The following is a 19,112-nucleotide window of genomic DNA, read 5'->3' on the forward strand; positions in this document are numbered from 1 at the left end:
ACAATTATCTCCCATCCCCTCCCTGAAATCTCATTATTTATCTATCTTCAGAAAAGAAGATTGAGGAATGTAACAACACCTCTACATGCCTTTTCACAAGATAATGGCTGTCTCTTAAACTAATTCAAATTCCAAGGAGAATAATTTATGAATTAATTTCTGTCTCCAGGGTCCCTTCATTCTCCTGAATGAGCTATTGTCCCCTGGAATTGTCTACATTCCCCGTCTCCCTCTCCCTGGAAACAGGTATATAAGCTTCTATAACACAGTCGGATATTGGGTCATCACACTTGATTTTCCCCAGCCCATGTTAACAAAATTTTGTTTGCTTTTTCTCCTATTAATCTGCCTTTTGTCAGGTGACTTTTCAGAAAACTTTTAGAAGGGGATGGGAAATTTCCCTCCACCCCTGCAAGGGCCATTAGCACTTTGCTCTTTCAGTCTCATTATGAACCCAGCCCTACTGTCCCATAGACATTACATTTACAGTTTTTTGAACAAATGTAGAAATGTACCCTCTCAGTCTTAAAACTTTATATTTATATCTGAGTTCTTCCTTCAAGAGACTGATGCTCAAGCAAGAAACTAAAATTCACCAGATCATAGCATCCAGAAAATGAGATGCCTCATTCCTCATGCTAGGTTCCATACCCCTCACTAATTCCTGTTTTACATTTCTTCCCTGCTATAATCCCCCAAATTAGTCAGGGAGATAGATTTGAGACTGATCTCCCATTCTCCTCAACTGTGGCACACTAATAAAGCCTTCTTCCCTGACAATACTCACTGTCTCAGTACTTTACTTTCTCTGCACTGAGCAAATTTGGGACCTAGACCAAATCTCAGGTGTTTAAGTAATAGAGTACAGTTTGTGGAAAGAGTTTTCTGAGGATTTCAGACCAAGGTTATCTGGACTTGGGAGATTCCTCTTGAAGACTATGATGACGATAATGAACTGGTACTGGTGGGCAAAAGTCTTACCCGCATGCTAGCACAGTAAAATACGGACATTAGACAAATAAGTTTGCTTTCTCTAACTTCAGTATTCTGATAAATCAATAGGTATTGGGGGATGATCATATTTGAGACATGGACTCACATCTCTTCACCTCTAGTTCTTTTCCTTATGTATCTTGGATGTAAATGCAGACTGCTATAGCTAATTTTCTACCATTCACATCCACCTCTACACCAATATCCTCTCTTTCATCTCTCCTTCATCTAATTCACTGTATACCTTCTAGTACAGTCTATTTCTTTTTGGCTCCATTCTTAATTTCCAGACTAAACAATAAGCCTTTGAACTAAAAGAGAAGTTTTGATCCACTGAAACTAAAAACATTTGAGTTATTGGCAGTAAAATTTGAGACTGAAAACTAGAATTGAAAAGCAGGAAGTTGGCTGGGCATGGTGGCTCACACCTATAATCCCAGCACTTTGGGAGGTCAAGGTGGGAGGATTGTTCGAGCCCAAAAGTTCAGGAGCAGCCTGAGCAACATAGTGAGAACTCATCTCTATAAAAAACTTTTAAAAAATTAGACAGGCATGGTGGCATGTGCCTGTAGTCCCAGCTACTTGGGAGGCTGAGGTGGGAGAAGTGCTTGAGCCTGGGAGGTCAAGGCTGCAGCGAGCTGTGATTGCACCACTGCACCACAGCCTGGGTGACAGAGGGAAACCCCATCTCTACGAAAAGAAAAAAAGAAAAGCAGGAAGTCAAAATTAAAAGAGCAACTCATGAATATGTTAGAAGTTAATTGAAAAATTAAAAGACTAACAAATAAATCAGGTCTGCCAATGAACAAAATTAAGAAATTGGTGTACTGGTAACACTCCCTGTACTCTCTGTAGCCTAAGCCTCTTTTAGTAGTCAGTGTTCCTTCTAAATTGCAAACTAATAATATAACTTCTTCTGCTTAAAATCCTTTTGTGGATTTTAGCCACCTTTTGTGGCTCCCCATTACTCTTATTTTTATATATATTTTTTCTGTTCTTTGATTTAGGAACTCCATTACTCTTAAGGTAAAATCCAAACTGTTCACAATGGCTTAATAGATTCTGCATGAGAGCTGGGCACTGTGGCTCACGAGAGCTGGGCACTACGGCTCATGAGAGCTGGGCACTATGACTCATGAGGAGCTGGGCACTGTGGCTCATGAGGAGCTGTGACACTATGGCTCACACCTCCTAACACTTTTGGAGGCTGAAGCTGGAGGATCACCTGAGGCCAGGAGTTCTAGAACAACTCGAGCAACATAGAGAGATCCTGTCTGTAAATTTTTTTTTTTAATTAGCTGGGCATGTTGGGCATGGCTATAGTCCTAGCTACTCAGGAGGTGGAGGCAGGAGGATCATCTGAGCCCAGGAGTTCAGGGCTTCAGTGAGTCATGATTCTGCCACGTATTCTAGCTTGGGGGACAGAGCAAGATCCCTGTCTCTCTAAAACAAAAAACAAAAAACTAAGGTTCTGCATGAGCTAGGCCTACCTCACCTTCTTCATCTTATTTTCTCACCATTGTCCCTAACCTCATTTTCTTTCAACCAATGAACTGTTTCACTTCCTCAAAGTCGTCCTCCACACTATTCTCTATTTAGCTTCCTGATACCAACTACTTCATTCTCAGCTTAAATCAGTTTCTTTGAGAAAGTCTTTCTTAAACTCCCTCACTTCATAAGTATCCATGTTATGTACTATCATGGCAACCTAAACCTCCTTTAGTATAACACTTACCACACTTCATCATACTTCATTGCAGTTGCAAAATCTTATGTATACAGATATTTATTATAGCATTATAATAGCAAAAAAGTCTAAAAGATATCAGTATTACATAAAGTATGATATATCTATGTAACAGAATGTTACACAACTGTTTAAACTGATATTATGAAACGATAAATGAATTAGAAAAAGAGAGATGAGAAATTCTAAATATTTGGGATTAACAAAACACTTCTAAATAATACATGAGTCAAAGAGGAGGTTTCAATAAATTAAAAATATTTTGAACTAAATGAAAATGAAATACAACTTACAAAATTTATAGGCTACAACAAAGCAGAAAACTTGTAGTATTACATGTATATATTATAAAGGGAGAAAAATCTAAAATCAGTAATCTAAGCTTCCACCTTAGGAAACTAGAGAAAGAAGAACATTATAAGCCTAAAGCAAGCAGAAGCAAAGAAATAATAAAAATGAGAGTATTATTCAATGGGCTTGAAAATAGGAAAACAATAGAGAAAAAAAATGCAACCAAAAGTTTGTTCTTGGAAAAGATGAATAAAACAGATAAACCTCTAGCCAGGCTAAGTAATAAATGGAGAAGACAAACATTAATAAAATAAAAAATGGGACCAGGTGCAATGGTTCACATCTATAATCCCAGCACTTTGGGAGGCTGAGGCAGAAGTATCACTTGAACCCAGGAACTTGAGACCACCCTGGGCAACACAGCAAAGCCCCATCTCTATTTTACAAATAAGACATTATTTAAAACATAATATGAAAAAGGAAAGAGGGGCCACCACTACTAATCCCATGGACATTAAAAGGATAATAAAGGAATATTATGAACAACTCTGTCTACAAATATGATAACTTACATTATATGTACTGATTCCTTGAAAGACACAAATAGATAATCTAAGTCAGCCTATATTTGTTAAAGAAATAGAATCAGCCGGGCGCGGTGGCTCAAGCCTGTAATCCCAGCACTTTGGGAGGCCGAGGCGGGTGGATCACGAGGTCAAGAGATCGAGACCATCCTGGTCAACATGGTGAAACCCCGTCTCTACTAAAAATACAAAATATTAGCTGGGCATGGTGGCGCGTGCCTGTAATCCCAGCTACTCAGGAGGCCGAGGCAGGAGAATTGCCTGAACCCAGGAGGCGAAGGTTGTGGTGAGCCAAGATCGTGCCATGGCACTCCAGCCTGGGTAACAAGAGTGAAACTCCGTCTCAAAAAAAAAAAAAAAGAAATTGAATCAATAATTAGTTACCTTCCAGAAAATAAAGCACTAGGTTCAGATGATTTCACTGGTGAATTCTACCTAACATTGAAGAAAGAAATACCAATTCTCTGCAATCTCTTTCAAAAAAAAATTGAAGTAGAGGGGACACTTCCTAAGTAATTTTTTGAGACAAACATTACCCTAATACCAAAACCAGATACAGATATTATGTGACAGGAAAACCACAGACCAATATCTTCATGAACAGGTCCAAACTCAGTGTGGTCTGTTAAGTTCTACCTGACCTAGGTCTAGCTTACCTTTCCAGCCTCAATTTCTTGCCACTTTCCTTGTCTCTAAATATTTTGTTCTGGCCAAATGAACTTTTTTCACCTTACTGAAGAAGTTTATGATGATAATGATGACAATATTAACAACAATAACAGCAAATATTACAATAGCAACAACACTTTTTTTTTTTTTTTTTTTTTTGAGATGGAGTCTCACCTGTTTTGCCTGCCCTGTCATCCAGGTTAGAGTGCGGTGGCACGATCTTGGCTCACTGCAACCTCTGCCTCCCGGGTTCAAGCGATTCTCCTGCCTCAGCCTCCTGAGTAGCTGGGATTATAGGCATGTGCCACCAAGCCCGGCTAATTTTGTATTTTTAGTAGAGACAGGGTTTCTCCAGGTTGGTCAGGCTGGTCTCGACTCTCGACCTCAAGTGATCTGCCTGCCTTGGCCTCCCAAAGTGCTGGGATTACAGGCATAAGCCACTTCACCCAGCCAAAAAGTACATTTTTAATAGAGTGGCTTTGTAACATTTTGACTTGCCTTGTTTCCCAGAATTCCTTCCATGTAAGTTTCTGGTTATAGTGGGCCACAGGAGATATATTTGCACAAGATTTAGAGAACAGGATTGAAACATTTTGGTTTTTACAGGTGGAGGGTTGGAGCAGGAACTTTTATAGCTTATGAACACTGCTAGATATCTGCTGCTCACCTTGGCATGACACAACAGCAAGGCCTACAACTGCTCCACCTTCCCTTGAATCCTCCTTCACCTTTCCCATCACCTGGGCCAGATGTCTATTTAGCTCCTTGATGAAGGGTGCCAGTTTCTCCTGTAGGATACCTACTCTTTATCAAGGTTAGAGGCAGCAAGAACTGACATAGGTTCCAGTCCATCCTCACGGTTTCCACCTTGTTGTTGCTCTCCCACTTTACATTCGTCTTCACTTTCTGATTGTTTGCCCTGCAGACCTCAAGCTCTAGCATAAGATGCAAAGATGACAGTCATGCAGACTGCAGAACCAGCTCCCACAACTGCATGAGACCAAATCCCTGTAATAAGGCTGTTCTTAAATATAGATTCAACTGGTTCTATTTCCTGATATAAGTGCTTATGATGTGTCAGGATATATGTCACTGAAGAAACTGGGAAAAATCTAAATGTTCAACAATAAAGCATTTATTAAATAAATTGTGACATATCATTAAAACAGTATTCTAGAAAAAATGTAATGTAAGATAAACAGATCATAATATTTTAAGTGAAAAAGTAGATTACAATCTAACTATCTAAATCAGGGTCATTTTCTTCCAGATTATGAAACAACATAAATTATAGAGTCCCCTTTTGGTGGGAGAATTTCCCTATATATTTTACTTTCCTGCACTTAGTTAAATAGTGCATACATATTTTTTCTTAGCAAATCTTCACAAAAGATATATAGAACTGGCATTATAATTCCCACTTTAGAGATAAGGAGGACAGTCTGCCATCCTGCTAGAAGTGGCAGTTGAGACAAGTATTTTTCCACAGCAGCTCACTGAGTGAATTCATTGTTTATTTATACATAAATTAATTCATTCACTTAATCAAACATTCATTCATTCATTCATTCAATAAGTATTTATTATCTATTGAGTGCCTTATGCTAGAGTTTTCAACAAGAGCTGAAAGTAAGTTTCTGAGCCACAGAGTATATGTGAATACCAGCACCTTTTTAGTGGCTGAAACCATATTTCTTCTTAAAATATACATGGATTGCAATGGAATACTATTCAGCCATAAAAAAAGAATGAAATCCTGTCATTTGTAGCAACATGGATAGAACTGGAGGTTCTTATGTTAAGCGAGGTAAGCCAAGCACAGAAAGCAAATATTGCATGTTTTCACTCATATATGGGAATAAAAAAAGTTGATCTCATGGAAGGAGAGCAGAATGACAGTTCCAGAGCCTGGGAAGCAGGGGAAAGAAGAGAGGTTGGTTAATGGAGACACACATACAGTTGGATAAAAGGAATATGGTTTAGTGTTCAATAGCACCGTAGGATGACTAAAGTTAAAAATAATTTACTGTATATTTCAAAAGCACTAAAAGAGAAGCTTTGAAATGTTCCCAACACAAAGAAATGATAAATGTTTGATGTGATGGCTATCCCAAATACTGTGATTTGATCATTACACATTGTATACATGTATAAAAATATTATATGTATCTTGCAAATATGTATAATTATGTATCAATTAAAAATAAAGAAAAAATATATGGGAACCACTCTCAGTGGTACATGAATAAGAAGCAAAGCATCAGTTACTGAAGTTTAGGGCATCCAAGAAGATGCTTTAAGTAAGAATCATCATAATAACCATAATCATTTTAGAAAACAAATATATGACAGCTCTTATCTGGTAGCAGTTTGTTGATGGTTAAGATACCTATAAAGTACCTGTAACTGTTTTGAAGAAAATCAGCTTATAAATATGAGGGGTCTTCAAAAAGTTAATGGAAAATGAATATTATGAAAAAACTATGCGTGGATTTTGAAAGTTTTTTGCACCAAAATAAATTTGTACTAACCTGTCGTAACATGTCTGAACACGATCCAGTTTGAGGCACTAAGGATAAGGTATTAGTTTGAAAAGAACTACTATCAGAGCAACATGAATTCTGCTAAAACTGAAGCAAGAAAATTAAATACATTAAATACATTAAGAAATTAAGGTGGAAGAATGGGGAAGTCATTGATGCTTTAATGAAAAGTTTAGAGAGACAACACCCCAAAGAAATCAGCAGTTTACAAATGCATAAGTCATTTTAAGAAGAGATGAGATGATTTTGAAGATGAAGCCCACAGTGCCAGACCATCCACATCAATTTACAGGGAAAAAAATTAATTAATCTTTTTTTGTGCCCTAATTGAAGAAGACTGATGATTAGCAGCGGAAACAATAGCCAACATCATAGACATCTCAATTGATTCAACTTATACCGCAATTTGGACAGATAAAGTTTAGCAAACTTTCCACTTGATGGGTGCCAAAACTGTTGCATTCAGATTAGCTACAGACAGGAGCAAAGCTTTCAATAGGAATTTTAAACTAGTGGGATGAAGGATTTCTTTGAAGAATTGTAACAGGAGAAGAAACATGGCTTTACCAATGATACTGAAGACAAAGCACAATCAAAGAAACGGTTACTAAAAGGAGGAAGTGGTCCAATCACAGTAAAAGTGGACAAGTCAAGAGCAGAGGTCATGCCAACAGTTTTTTGTGATGCTCAAAGGATTTTGCTTATTGACTTTCTAGAAGTCCAAATGATACCATGTTTATTATGAGAGTGTTTTGAGAAAGGCAGCCAAAGCTTTATTTTTTAAAAATGTCTAGGAAGTCTTCACCAGAGAGTCCTTCTCTACCATGACAATGCTCCTGCTCATTCCTCTCATCAAATGAGCAATTTTCCAAGAGTTTTGACGGGAAATTATTAGGCATCCACCTTACAGTCCTGATTTGGCACCTTCTGACTTACTTTTGTTTCCCAATCTTAAAAAATATTTAATAGGCAACCATTTCGCTTTGCTTAATACTGAGCAAAAGACTGCAATGACATTGCTAAATTCCCAGGATTCTCACTCAATTCTTTAGGGATGGACTAAATGGTTTGCATCATCACTTACAAAAGTGCCTGAACCTTGATGGAGCTTATGTTGAGAAATAAAGTGGTTTTTTTTGACAGGGTCTCATTCTGCCACCCAGGCTGGAGTGCAGTATTGCAATCACGGCTCACTGCAGCCTCAAACTCCTGGCTCAAGTGATCTCTTGCCTCAGCTTCCTGAGTAGCTAGGACTACAGGACTGCACTGTCATGCCTGGATAACTTTTTTTTCCTCCTACCTCAGCATCCCAAAGTGCTGGGATTACAGGTGTGAGCCACTGCATCAGGCCAACATTTTTTTTTTTTTTTTTTTTTTGAGACGGAGTTTCGCTCTTGTTACCCAGGCTGGAGTGCAATGGAGCAATCTCGGCTCACCGCAACCTCCACCTCCTGGGTTCAGGCAGTTCTCCTGCCTCAGCCTCCTGAGTAGCTGGGATTACAGGCACGTGCCACCATGCCCAGCTAATTTTTTTTGTATTTTTAGTAGAGACGGGGTTTCACCATGTTGACCAGGATGGTCTCGATCTCTTGACCTTGTGATCCACCCACCTCGGCCTCCCAAAGTGCTGGGATTACAGGCTTGAGCCACCGTGCCCGGCCCATATTTTTTTAAATTTTATTTTTCAATTCAATTTTTCCACAAACTTTCTGAAGTTACCTTGTATAAAACATCAACTTCATTGTAAACTAAAGTTTGTCAGACTACATGTTAGAGCAAATTCCAGAGTGTTTCATAGGCAAGTCAGTCAAGAATATTTACTGTTATATTAGGTGTGTCCCAGAACCAGAAGAAATAATCTCTGCCAAAGATAAACTAGAAAATGAACAATTAGATGCCAGGTGCAGTGGCTCACACCTGTAATGCCAGCAGTTTGGGAGGCTGAGGCAAGCGGATCACAAGGTCAGGAGTTCGAGACCAGCCTGGCCACCATGGTGAAACCCCCTTGTCTCCTAAAAAAAATACAAAAAAATTAGCCAGTCATGTGGTGCGTGCCTGTAATCCCAGCTACTCAGGAGGCTGAGGCAAGAGAATTGCTCGAACCTGGGAGGCAGATGTTGCGGTGAGCTCAGATCGTGCCACTGTACTCCAGTCTGGGCGACAGAATGAGACTCCATCTCAAAACAAAACAAAACAACAACAAAATAAAACAAACAAACAAAAAAGAAAATAAACAATTAGAATACAGTGTGATAAGTGCAATACATCAGGAATTGTGAAGTAAACCGAGTTTACTTCAGTGGGGAGAGAACAGAAATACTCTCTGATATTTTGTTAGAGTAAATTGATGCTGCTGATTAACTCAGTCATGGCTAAACCCACAGGAAACTGAGATCTGTGCTCCTCTTACCTCTTCTGTTGTTCTTCTTGATATTGTTGCTTTATTTTAGCTTCATTTTCTGTTGCTTCTGTTATCTTTTCCTCTAGCTGCTTCTTCTCTGAAATACAACTGTCTGTGAGACAGACTTTATGAGCATGTTCTAATTTCTGCTGCAGGTCCAAAATCTTGGAAGGAAAAAAGTTTACAAGTAAAGCATTAAGAACAGTGTGACTTTTTTCAAATTAGCAGAATAACTTACAAATAGCAAACATAGCAGTGCTAACATATTAATCTGACCTGAAGTAAAGAGAGTAGCTAGATTTAATTTTAAAATAAATTGTTTAATTTTGCAGTATGTAACGCATTCATATAATTCAATGTGTGTGTATAAAAGAAGCTATAGGCCAGACATGGTGGCTCATGCCTATAATCGCAGAACTGTGGGAAGCTGAGCTGGGTGGATCGCTTGAGCCTCAGGAGTTCGAGACCAGCCTGGGCAACATGGTGAAACCCTATCCCTACAAAAAAAAATATAAAAATTAGCTGGGCATGGTGGTCAGTGCCTATAGTCCCACCTACTCAGGAATCTGAGGTGAGAGGAATCAATTGAGCCCAGGGAAGCTGAGGCTACGGTTAGCTATGATTGTGCCACTGCACTCCAGTCTGGGTGACAGTGAGACCCTGTCTCAAAAACAAACAAACAAACAAAAAAAAGAAGCTATATAGTGAAAAGTCTCCTTCCCATCCCTGTTCTACGTCCTCCAAATTTTCCTCCACCAAATAGATGACAATGGTTTTTAATTTCTTGTGTACCCTTCCAGAGATTTATTCATATATAAACACATAGAGTTATCCCACATACATATAAATTTTATACAAACGATGACATACTATACTAGATGTAATTAGGCACCATGTTTTTTTATAGCAATAAGCATTTGGTCATTTTTCCATATTATATGCACATATTGAGTTGTCTTCTCTTTTATAGCTGCATTCCACTCCACTGTAAGGATATATCATAACTTATTTCACAGTGCCCTGTGATGAACACAGTGCCCTACTGGTGAACATTTAAGCTGATTCCAAACTTTTTCTATTATAAACAATACAATTACAAACAATGTCTGTAGATTAAATTATGAGGTTTGGATTTACTAGGGCAAAGGTTATGAGTATTTGTTTGTTGGATAGATAATGCCAAACTGCCTCCACAGGTATTAGACCAATTTATGCTTCCAATAGCACTGCGTGAGTGCACCTAGTTTCTCCACAGTGTGGCTAGATTCACAAATAACACCACAAAACAAAGTAGAAGTCTCTTATAAACCAAGCACCTGTTAGCATATTGCTTAGCATCAATAATAGGTTCTCTAATGCTCTGGGAAAACTAAAAATATGATGCATGAATTTGAAAGAGAGACAGATAGTTATATTTTAGAGTTTATATGCTAAAGTGTCATTTAAAAACATTTTTTCTTTCCTTTTTCATGTAGTAGCAAAAAACCACTACATTTTTGTTAATTTCCTTCAAATGTGTTTTTAGTTATTTTTATAAACCCATGTGTCACCTTAAATTGTGCCTGGTACATAGTAGGTGCTCAATAAATATTTGTTGAATGAATAGATTTCAGCAGGGTAGCTGTTATCCCTCTAATGTATTCCTGACCCAATAAGGAATCCTTTACAATGGCTTGGCATCACATTCGCCATGAATATTCAGTGAATGCCAGTGGGTGGCACCCGTTTTCTAAGAGAGGGGCTTTCTGCATCAATCCCAAGCCCTGGTGCCTAGGTCTCTGCATAGTCCACACAGCATGAAGAGAGGTGAAGATGCAGACTGATTCAAGGGCAATGGCAGTAGGCAGCCAGCCATCTGAGGTCAGCTCAAGTTCCCTGGCACTGTTCTATTTGGTTCTGTCTAGGGAGACTTCTTACTTAAGGAATGCAGTACTAATTCCACAGACAAAAGCATCACTTCATTGGCTTCTCTGTCAAGGATACATGCCAAACTTTTGAACCTGCCACATAATTTAAGAAAGGGAACATTTCTAATACTTTTCAAGCCCCTCTGTGACCCTCTTTGATTATCCCTCTTCCCTCCCCACCAAAGAAAACCAATATCCTGCTATGTTAATCACATCCTTGCCTTTTCTTTTTAATAATCTCTATATATATAGATATATGATAGGTTTTTTGTTTGTTTTGTTTTTTTGAGACAGGGTCTTGCTATATCGCCCAGGTGATCACCTGCCTTAGCCTCCAGAACAACTGGTACTACAGGCACACACTACTATGCCCAGCTAACTTATTTATTGTTGTAGAGATAGGGTCTCACTATGTTGCTCAGGCTGGTCTTGAACTTTGGGCTTAAGTGATCCTCCCACCTCATCCTCCCAAAGGGCTGGGATTATAGGTTCATTATAGGTATGAACCACCATGCTAATAGTTTTTATTTTGACTTTTTTAAATCTATGGATTCATACTGTATTTTGGTGACTTAAAAATTTTATTGCGGCCGGGCGCGGTGGCTCACGCCTATAATCCCAGCACTTTGGGAGGCCGAGGCGGGTGGATCACAAGGTCAAGAGATCGAGACCATCCTGGTCAACAAGGTGAAACCTCGTCTCTACTAAAAATACAAAAATCAGCTGGGCATGATGGTGCGTGCCTGTAGTCCCAGCTACTCGGGAGGCTGAGGCAGGAGAATTGCTTGAACCCAGGAGGCGGAGGTTGCGGTGAGCCGAGATCGTGCCATTGCACTCCAGTCTGGGCAACAACAGCGAAACTCCGTCTCAAAAAAAAAAACAAAAACAAAAAAAACAAAAAAACAAAACAAAACAAAACAAAAATTTTATTGCATTGAACTACAATATGTACCTATAGTTCACTCATTTTCATTGTTGCATGCTATTGTTACCGGGGCAGCCCTGATGAAATAACTGGGAAAGTTCTTTTTTTTACTGTTTTTCTTTAGTCCCTTTATTTAAAGGCATAATTGCTTAAAGAAACTGACAGCCTGGAATGGTACCAGAATATAGTGACCCCTAATGAGATACAAGAGGAAGATAAGACCTTGCAAATTAGAGCAAACTGAGGACCCCTAGTTGCCTTTAAATCATTAACATATCATTATAATGCTCAAATTCCCACCTCTAAAAGAAAATCTCCACCAGTTTGTATACGTGTTGTATGAAGATGTGTGTTTATACATTGAGCCTGTGCATCTGCAGTGCCACCCTGCACATGCTAACATTCCTCTTCCACCCTGCACCCAGTCCTTAAAAACCCTATGCCTTCTCTTATTCAGGGAGAAGGAGCTTATCCTCCATTCCTGGCCAGTGAGTAAAACCAGTCTACCTTTCTTCCTTCCATCTTTCCTTCCTTCCTTCCTTCTTTCCTTTTTCTTTTTTTATTTCCTTTTCTTTTCTCCTTCCTTTCTTCCTTCCCTCCTTCCCTCCCTCCCTCTTTCCTTCCTTCCTTTTTCTTTCTTTCCTTTTCTTTTTCTTTTCTCTCTCCTTCCTTCCTTCCTTCTTTCCTTCCTTCCTTCCTTCCTTCTTTCCTTCCTTCCTTCCTTCCTTCCTTCCTTCCTTCCCTCCCTCCCTCCCTCCCTTCCAACAGAGTTTTGCACTTATCACCCAGACTAGAGTGCAATAGCACAATCTCAGCTCACTACAACCTCTGCCTCCAGGGTTCAGGTGCTTCTCCTGGCACAGCCTCCCAAGTTGCTGGGATTAAAGGTACACACCACCACACCTGGCTAATTTTTATATTATTTTGCATTATTAGTATTATGTTTATATTATTAGTAAAATGTATAATTTAACCATTTTATCCAGGCTGGTCTCAAACTCCTGATCTCAGGTGATCCACCCTCCTTGGCCTCCCAAAGTGCTGGGATTACAGGTATGAGCCACTGCACCTGGCCATTCTTTCTCTTTTCTTTTTCCTTCCTTCCTTTGTTCCCTTCCTGCCTCCCTCCTTCCCTCCCTTTCTCACTTCCTTCCTTCCTTCCTGCCTGCCTGCCTTCCTTGCTGCTTTTTCTCTTTTCTCCTTCCTTCTTTCCTTCCTCCCTCCCTCCCTCCTTTCTCTGTCTCTCTCGCTCTCTCCCTTTTTTTTTTTTTTTTTAAATAAGTTAATTCTAGGGAAATGGCTGCTACACAGACAGAGCAGGGCTACCCCATAGGCAGAGTAGCCTGAATGCCCTTTCTTTGTCACTGATACAAAGTGAGAGAAAGAACTCAGCTTACCAGTAATACTACTGTATAAATATACAATTTATTTTTTTGATGTGTGTCAGGGACATTTTGGTTGTTTCTAGTTTTCTGCTATTCAGAACAATGATACTATGAACATGACTGTATTTCTGTCTCCTGATACATACATGCAGTATAAGAGTTTTTCTTATGCCTAGAAGTGTTAAGATGTATGACACATACATCTTTAAAACATTTATACTAATTATCTCTTCCAAGTGAAGTCAATATATATGAGGTCTTCTTGCACCAAATCCTCACCAATAGTTAGTATTGTTGAAATTTTAAAATCTTGCCAATCTTTACCAATTTTATCAATTGTTTTTTAATGGAATAATAACATCCATATGGTAAAGTCACACCCATATATACATATGGTAAATAACAGACATATCTTAAGTGTACTCAATGAAATTTGACTTGTATAACTGCTTCCCAGAGCAAGATACAGAATACTTGCAGCACCACAGAGGATTCCCTCGTGCCCCCTTCAGTCAATACCTGTCACAAGAATAACTACTATCTTATCTCCACAGCTTCATTTTATCTATTCATGAACTTTATACACATGGAATCATATAGTGTGAACTCTTTTGTTGTGGTTTCTTTAACTTTAGATTTTTTAGTTTAATTCAGATTGCTGTCATCTATTTTTTGATGTTTGCTTCTTATTGTATGGTCTGATGAAATTTTTTTTTATCCAGTTGAACTCTCAAACTTGCACATCAAAACGTACAAGTGTTACATACTACTGCCACCTAGTGTTGGGCAACCTAAAATGAAGGGGCAATATTTCAAAATGGTTCATTTCACAACACAAATCCCCCTACAAAATTACAAAATATGTTTGATGTGATGAATATAATTATCCTGATCTGATCACTATACATTATATGTATTGAAATATCACTATGCACCCATGAAACATGTACAATTGTCGATGAAAAAAACAAAATTAAAACAAAATTTACATTAACAGCCAATCCAAATGAGAGAATAATAAGTCTTCTCAAATGCCAAAGTATAAAACAAAAGTCATATGGGCTCAGTCAGTTCTTTAAGCTCATGTTATAGCTTTAATAAAGCTTACCTTTTTAAGTCCATGAAGTTTTTACAAATACACAAAAATTACTGAAATTGTAGAAACAGGTAAAACCAAAACAGAAGAAAACACGGGAGAGTTAAAAAAAAATTAAAATTCTATCAAGTCTGCATCATATTTATTTCTTAAAATCCTCAGGGAAATAAGATTTCAGTAGTGGCATTCAGTGTATGCTATTTATTAAGCATGAGGATAATTACCTTTTCCTCTGCATCAGCAACTTTAGATTTCTCCTGAGCCAGCTTTTCCTGTAGGTTGTTCTGTGATTTAATGCTCTGAGTCTGCTTAAGTACTTCCAACTCCAGTTCCTTGATTTTCTGCTGACAATGCTTGCACTCTGCTGTGAGTGAAGAGCACATCTTTGTACTGTCTAATAACTTCTGTTGGGCATGCTTTAGTTCAATCTTTATCTAGAGGTAGAGAATAAATAAGAATAATACAAATAAGTGTGGAATGAATGTGAACTACAATAAGCAGCTTTCACAGGAGAATAGTCCCCTAAAAGCTAACAAACACCAACGTCATATGGCTGAGTACCTCTCTGGAGCTGCCATATGTTAGTAAGAGTTTCCAAAGTTTAGTCAGAGGGCAGCCAGACAAAGGAATTTTCCTGATTTCTATATACGCACGGTCTAAACATTTTCCATCCTTTCTTCAATCTGCTCCAAACTGGCTTTCATCCCCACTACTCCAATGAAACTTTCCACCAAGGACACTAACTGACCTCTTCATTGCCAAATAAATCCAAATGGACAAGTTACCTCTCAGTAGCATTCTGTGATACCAAACTTTGCTGGTTTTCACTTACTTCTCTGCTGCTCTTTCTTGGTCTCCTTTGTAGACTCTTCCAGTGCCACCCAACATGTAAGTATTACTGAACTACTCTAGGCCTGGAAAGTGGATGATTTGCTATCCATTTCTATAATATGAAATGCCATTTTATGCCAATAATTATCAAAATGAAACTCCTTGATTCGGCCCATGTCTCCAAAGTCGTCTTTTCCCTCTGTCTTCCCAATTTCAGTAAATAATGCCATCATCCAAACTTTTGTACAGGTCAGTAATCCCTGAGTCTTCCTTTTCCACCGTGAACCAATGCCAAACATTTGGCACATGCTGTCACTCTATTCCCAAATATATCCTACACTAATCCATTTGTGTCCTCTTTGCCACCACCTTAGTCTAGAGCATCATCTCTAAACTGGGATATGGCAATTACCTCTGCACTTGTCCTACCACTTCCATTTTTACTCCCTTCTAAACTATCCTTTAATGCTATGGCCAAATTTTCTTTTAAAAACATAAATTAGACTACTTGACACCCCTGCTGAGAATGTTTCAGTGGTCCTTTACTCCAAATCCCACTAGCTCACCTAGCTTTGTAAGCTCTTGCCCTTGTCTAGCTCTTTAAAACCATCTTATTTCTCCTTCTCCCACTGAACTCCTGTCACACTGGTTTGTATTTAGAGTTTCTGATACACCAAACTTTTTCCACACATCCCTCTGCCAGAAATGCTTTCCCTTTTCCCTTCTCATTGCGTGGTTGCCTGCCTAGTCTTCAGGTCTTAACTTAAATGTCACTTTGCAGGGGACGATTTTCAGAATCATCTATTCTGAAATGTCCTTACTCATGATATCACTGTACCACATTTATTGCCTTCATCAAACATATCATGATTTATAATTTACCTGTTTATATCCCCTTTTCCCACTTTAAATTCAAAGAAAGCAGAGACTAGGTTTTTAATTCATTTCTTAATACCAATGCCTATCAAAGCACCTACTCACCTACCAGACAGTAGGTGATTAATCAATTATTTACTGAGCAAGTAAATGATATTCTAAGAAATATCAAAACATGGTGAATGTATATACTGGGCAGGGAAGGCTTATAGACAAAAGTGGTGAGAGAGAATTTACTTTTTTTTATTGGTAAATAGAATTCCCTGTTCTCAAAGCTTTTCAACTATATTAATAGGGATAATAACTATAATGTCCTTCATCTGTGCTTTCTCTATATTAATCAGTCAGATTATATAAAGTGAATCTAAAAGTTAATTGTGTTCAACCTCTTTGAGTGTCAGTTTCTTCATCTGTAATATAGGGATAATAACTGCTTACCTCGTAAGATAGTAGTGAGGCTGCATTAAATGAGACAAAGCAATTAAAACATCGAAAATAGAGCCAGACACATAAGAAACACCTAACAAAAGTTAAATGTGGCTATTCAAGAATTGCTTTCAGAATATCTACTGCATTTGAAATACAGAGCTGAGGCATATACAAATATTACTACATTACATTTGTTAGGCTTTCACATCTATGAAGTGGCTGGGACTGGTATTTTAGCCCATTTTAGAGGTAAAAAACTGAATCTCAAATAGTTGCCAGATGATAGAATCAAGGTCTGAATATAGTTTTCTGATTCTAAGCCAGTTCTCTATATTTACTCTAAACTGTGAAATATGTATATTTATTATTTCTCTAAAAAGAATACAATAGAGTAGATCAACAAGCTAAAATGTGGTTCTTTGAAAAGCCAAAAACGAATAAACTTCTAGTGAGACTTATCAAGAAAAAAGCAACAAGGCAAATGAAACTAATATTATAAAAGTGAAATGACCATCACTATATATTTTTTCTTCTTTTTTTCAAAAGCTACCTTTGATAAAATGTATATATATTTAAAAAGAAGACAAAATGAGTAAGTTTCTGTAAAACTTTAAAACATTTAAATGAAATGGAAACTTTTTTAGAAAAATAAAATATAGCAAAGTTGATGCAAAAAAGAAATAAAAAGTATTTGACTTCTCATAACTTTTAAAGAAATGGAACTAGAAATTGAAAACCTACCCAAAAGAAGGTGAAATCAGAAGGCTTTAGGGATGAGTTTTTTTTTGCAATAATTTAGAGGAAATAATTGTAACTTAATACAAACTCTTCCAGAAGACAGCAAAAGAGGGTATATTACCCACTTTATTTTAAGCAGTTAGAATAACCTTGATATCAAAATCTGACAAGAGTACTGCAAGGAAGTAAATGACAGGCCAGTCTTATTCATGGGGAAAGTTACAAAAATCCTGAAGACATACATATTAGCAAGTCAAATCCAGCATTGTAGGAAAAGAATGATAATTTATGATGAAGTTAGGTTTATCCCAGGAATGCAAAATTGAATTAACATCAGAAAATCCGTCAAAGTAATTCAGCATATTAACAGATTAAATTTTTTAAAAATCTTCTCAAATTATTCAGAAAAAATTTACGAAATTCAACATGTATTTGTCATAAAACATTGGGCAAACTAATGCTAGAAAGCAATTTCCTTAATGTAATAAAGAATATCTATTTTTATTTATTTTTTCTTTCTAAAGTACATTTGGATAAAATATCTATCTTTAAAAGGCTGTAAAAACATATTAAATGGTGAAATTTGAGAGCTTTTCCTTTGAGATTGGGAATTAGAAAAGGATGCCTACTGTCACCTGTTATATTCAGCACTGTGCTAGCCAGTGCACAGAACAAGAAAAAAGAATGAAAGGTTTAACATATGGAAAGGGGGAAAGAAAATTATCTTTAGATGATATGATTGCTTGCATAGAAAATTCAAAATAACATATACATAAATTATAGGAATAAAAAATTATGGAAAAGTTTTTATTAGCAAAGGATTAAGTAAATTTTTATACATTGGGAAATAATTAGAAAATTATTTTTTAAAAGTTACCATTTATAATAGTATGGAAAATAGCACCTTTGAATTTGTCTAACAAAAGATATATAAGAAAATATAAATATTGAGAGAAATTAAAAACCTAAATACACGCACTCTCTTCTTAGAGGATTCAATATTGCAAAATTTAAATTCTGCCCAAATTGACCTACAGTTCAATGTAATTCCAACTGAACTCTCAAAAGCTTGTATGTGAATATACGTGTGTTCTATGTGAGTTCATGCGAGTATGTGTTGTGGCTTAACAAACTGATTATAAAACTTATACAGGAACCCCAAAGGCCTGGAATAGCCCAGATAGGCCACAACAAGGTAAAAAGATTTGATCTATCAAATGTCAATATTTATATAAAGCTAAAATTATCTTGACAGCATGGTATTGGCACAAGGGCAGATGAATAGAACAATGGAGCAGAATAGGGAGCTCAGAAATATACCACAATAGGCTAGGCGTGGTGGCTCAATCTCACACTTTGGGAAGCTGAGGCAGGGGGGTGGATCACCTGAGGTCAGGAGTTCGAGACTAGCCTGACCAGCATGGAAAAACCCTGTCTCTACTAAAAGTATTAAAAAATTAGCCGAGTATGGTGGTATGTGCCTGTAATCTCAGCACTTTGGGAGGTCGAGGCGGGTGGATCACGAGGTCAAGAGATCGAGACCATCCTGGTCAACATGGTGAAACCCTGTCTCTACTAAAAATACAAAATATTAGCTGGGCATGGTGGCACGTGCCTGTAATCCCAGCTACTCAGGAGGTTGAGGCAGGAGAATTGCTTGAACCCAGGAGGCGGAGGTTGTGGTGAGCCGAGATCGC

The 19,112-nt window shown here is 37.7% G+C and overlaps 1 protein-coding gene across 9 annotated transcripts in view; it reads right to left on the reverse strand.

The window, feature by feature from the left end:
• Positions 1 to 19,112, reverse strand: part of CCDC30 (coiled-coil domain containing 30) — a 188,876-nt gene that overhangs the window by 64,098 nt on the left and 105,666 nt on the right. For all 9 annotated transcript variants that reach the window (XM_037743178.1, XM_037743180.1, XM_037743183.1 and 6 more), the window contains 2 exons: positions 14,766 to 14,975; positions 9,238 to 9,392 (listed from right to left, as the gene is read on the reverse strand). In XM_037743178.1, the coding sequence (XP_037599106.1) occupies positions 9,238 to 9,392; positions 14,766 to 14,975 (365 nt within the window). The remainder of the gene's footprint in view (positions 1 to 9,237; positions 9,393 to 14,765; positions 14,976 to 19,112) is intronic.

Source organism: Cebus imitator, unplaced genomic scaffold, assembly GCF_001604975.1.
Source record: "Cebus imitator isolate Cc_AM_T3 unplaced genomic scaffold, Cebus_imitator-1.0 Scaffold136, whole genome shotgun sequence".
NCBI classification, from domain to species: Eukaryota; Metazoa; Chordata; class Mammalia; order Primates; family Cebidae; genus Cebus; species Cebus imitator.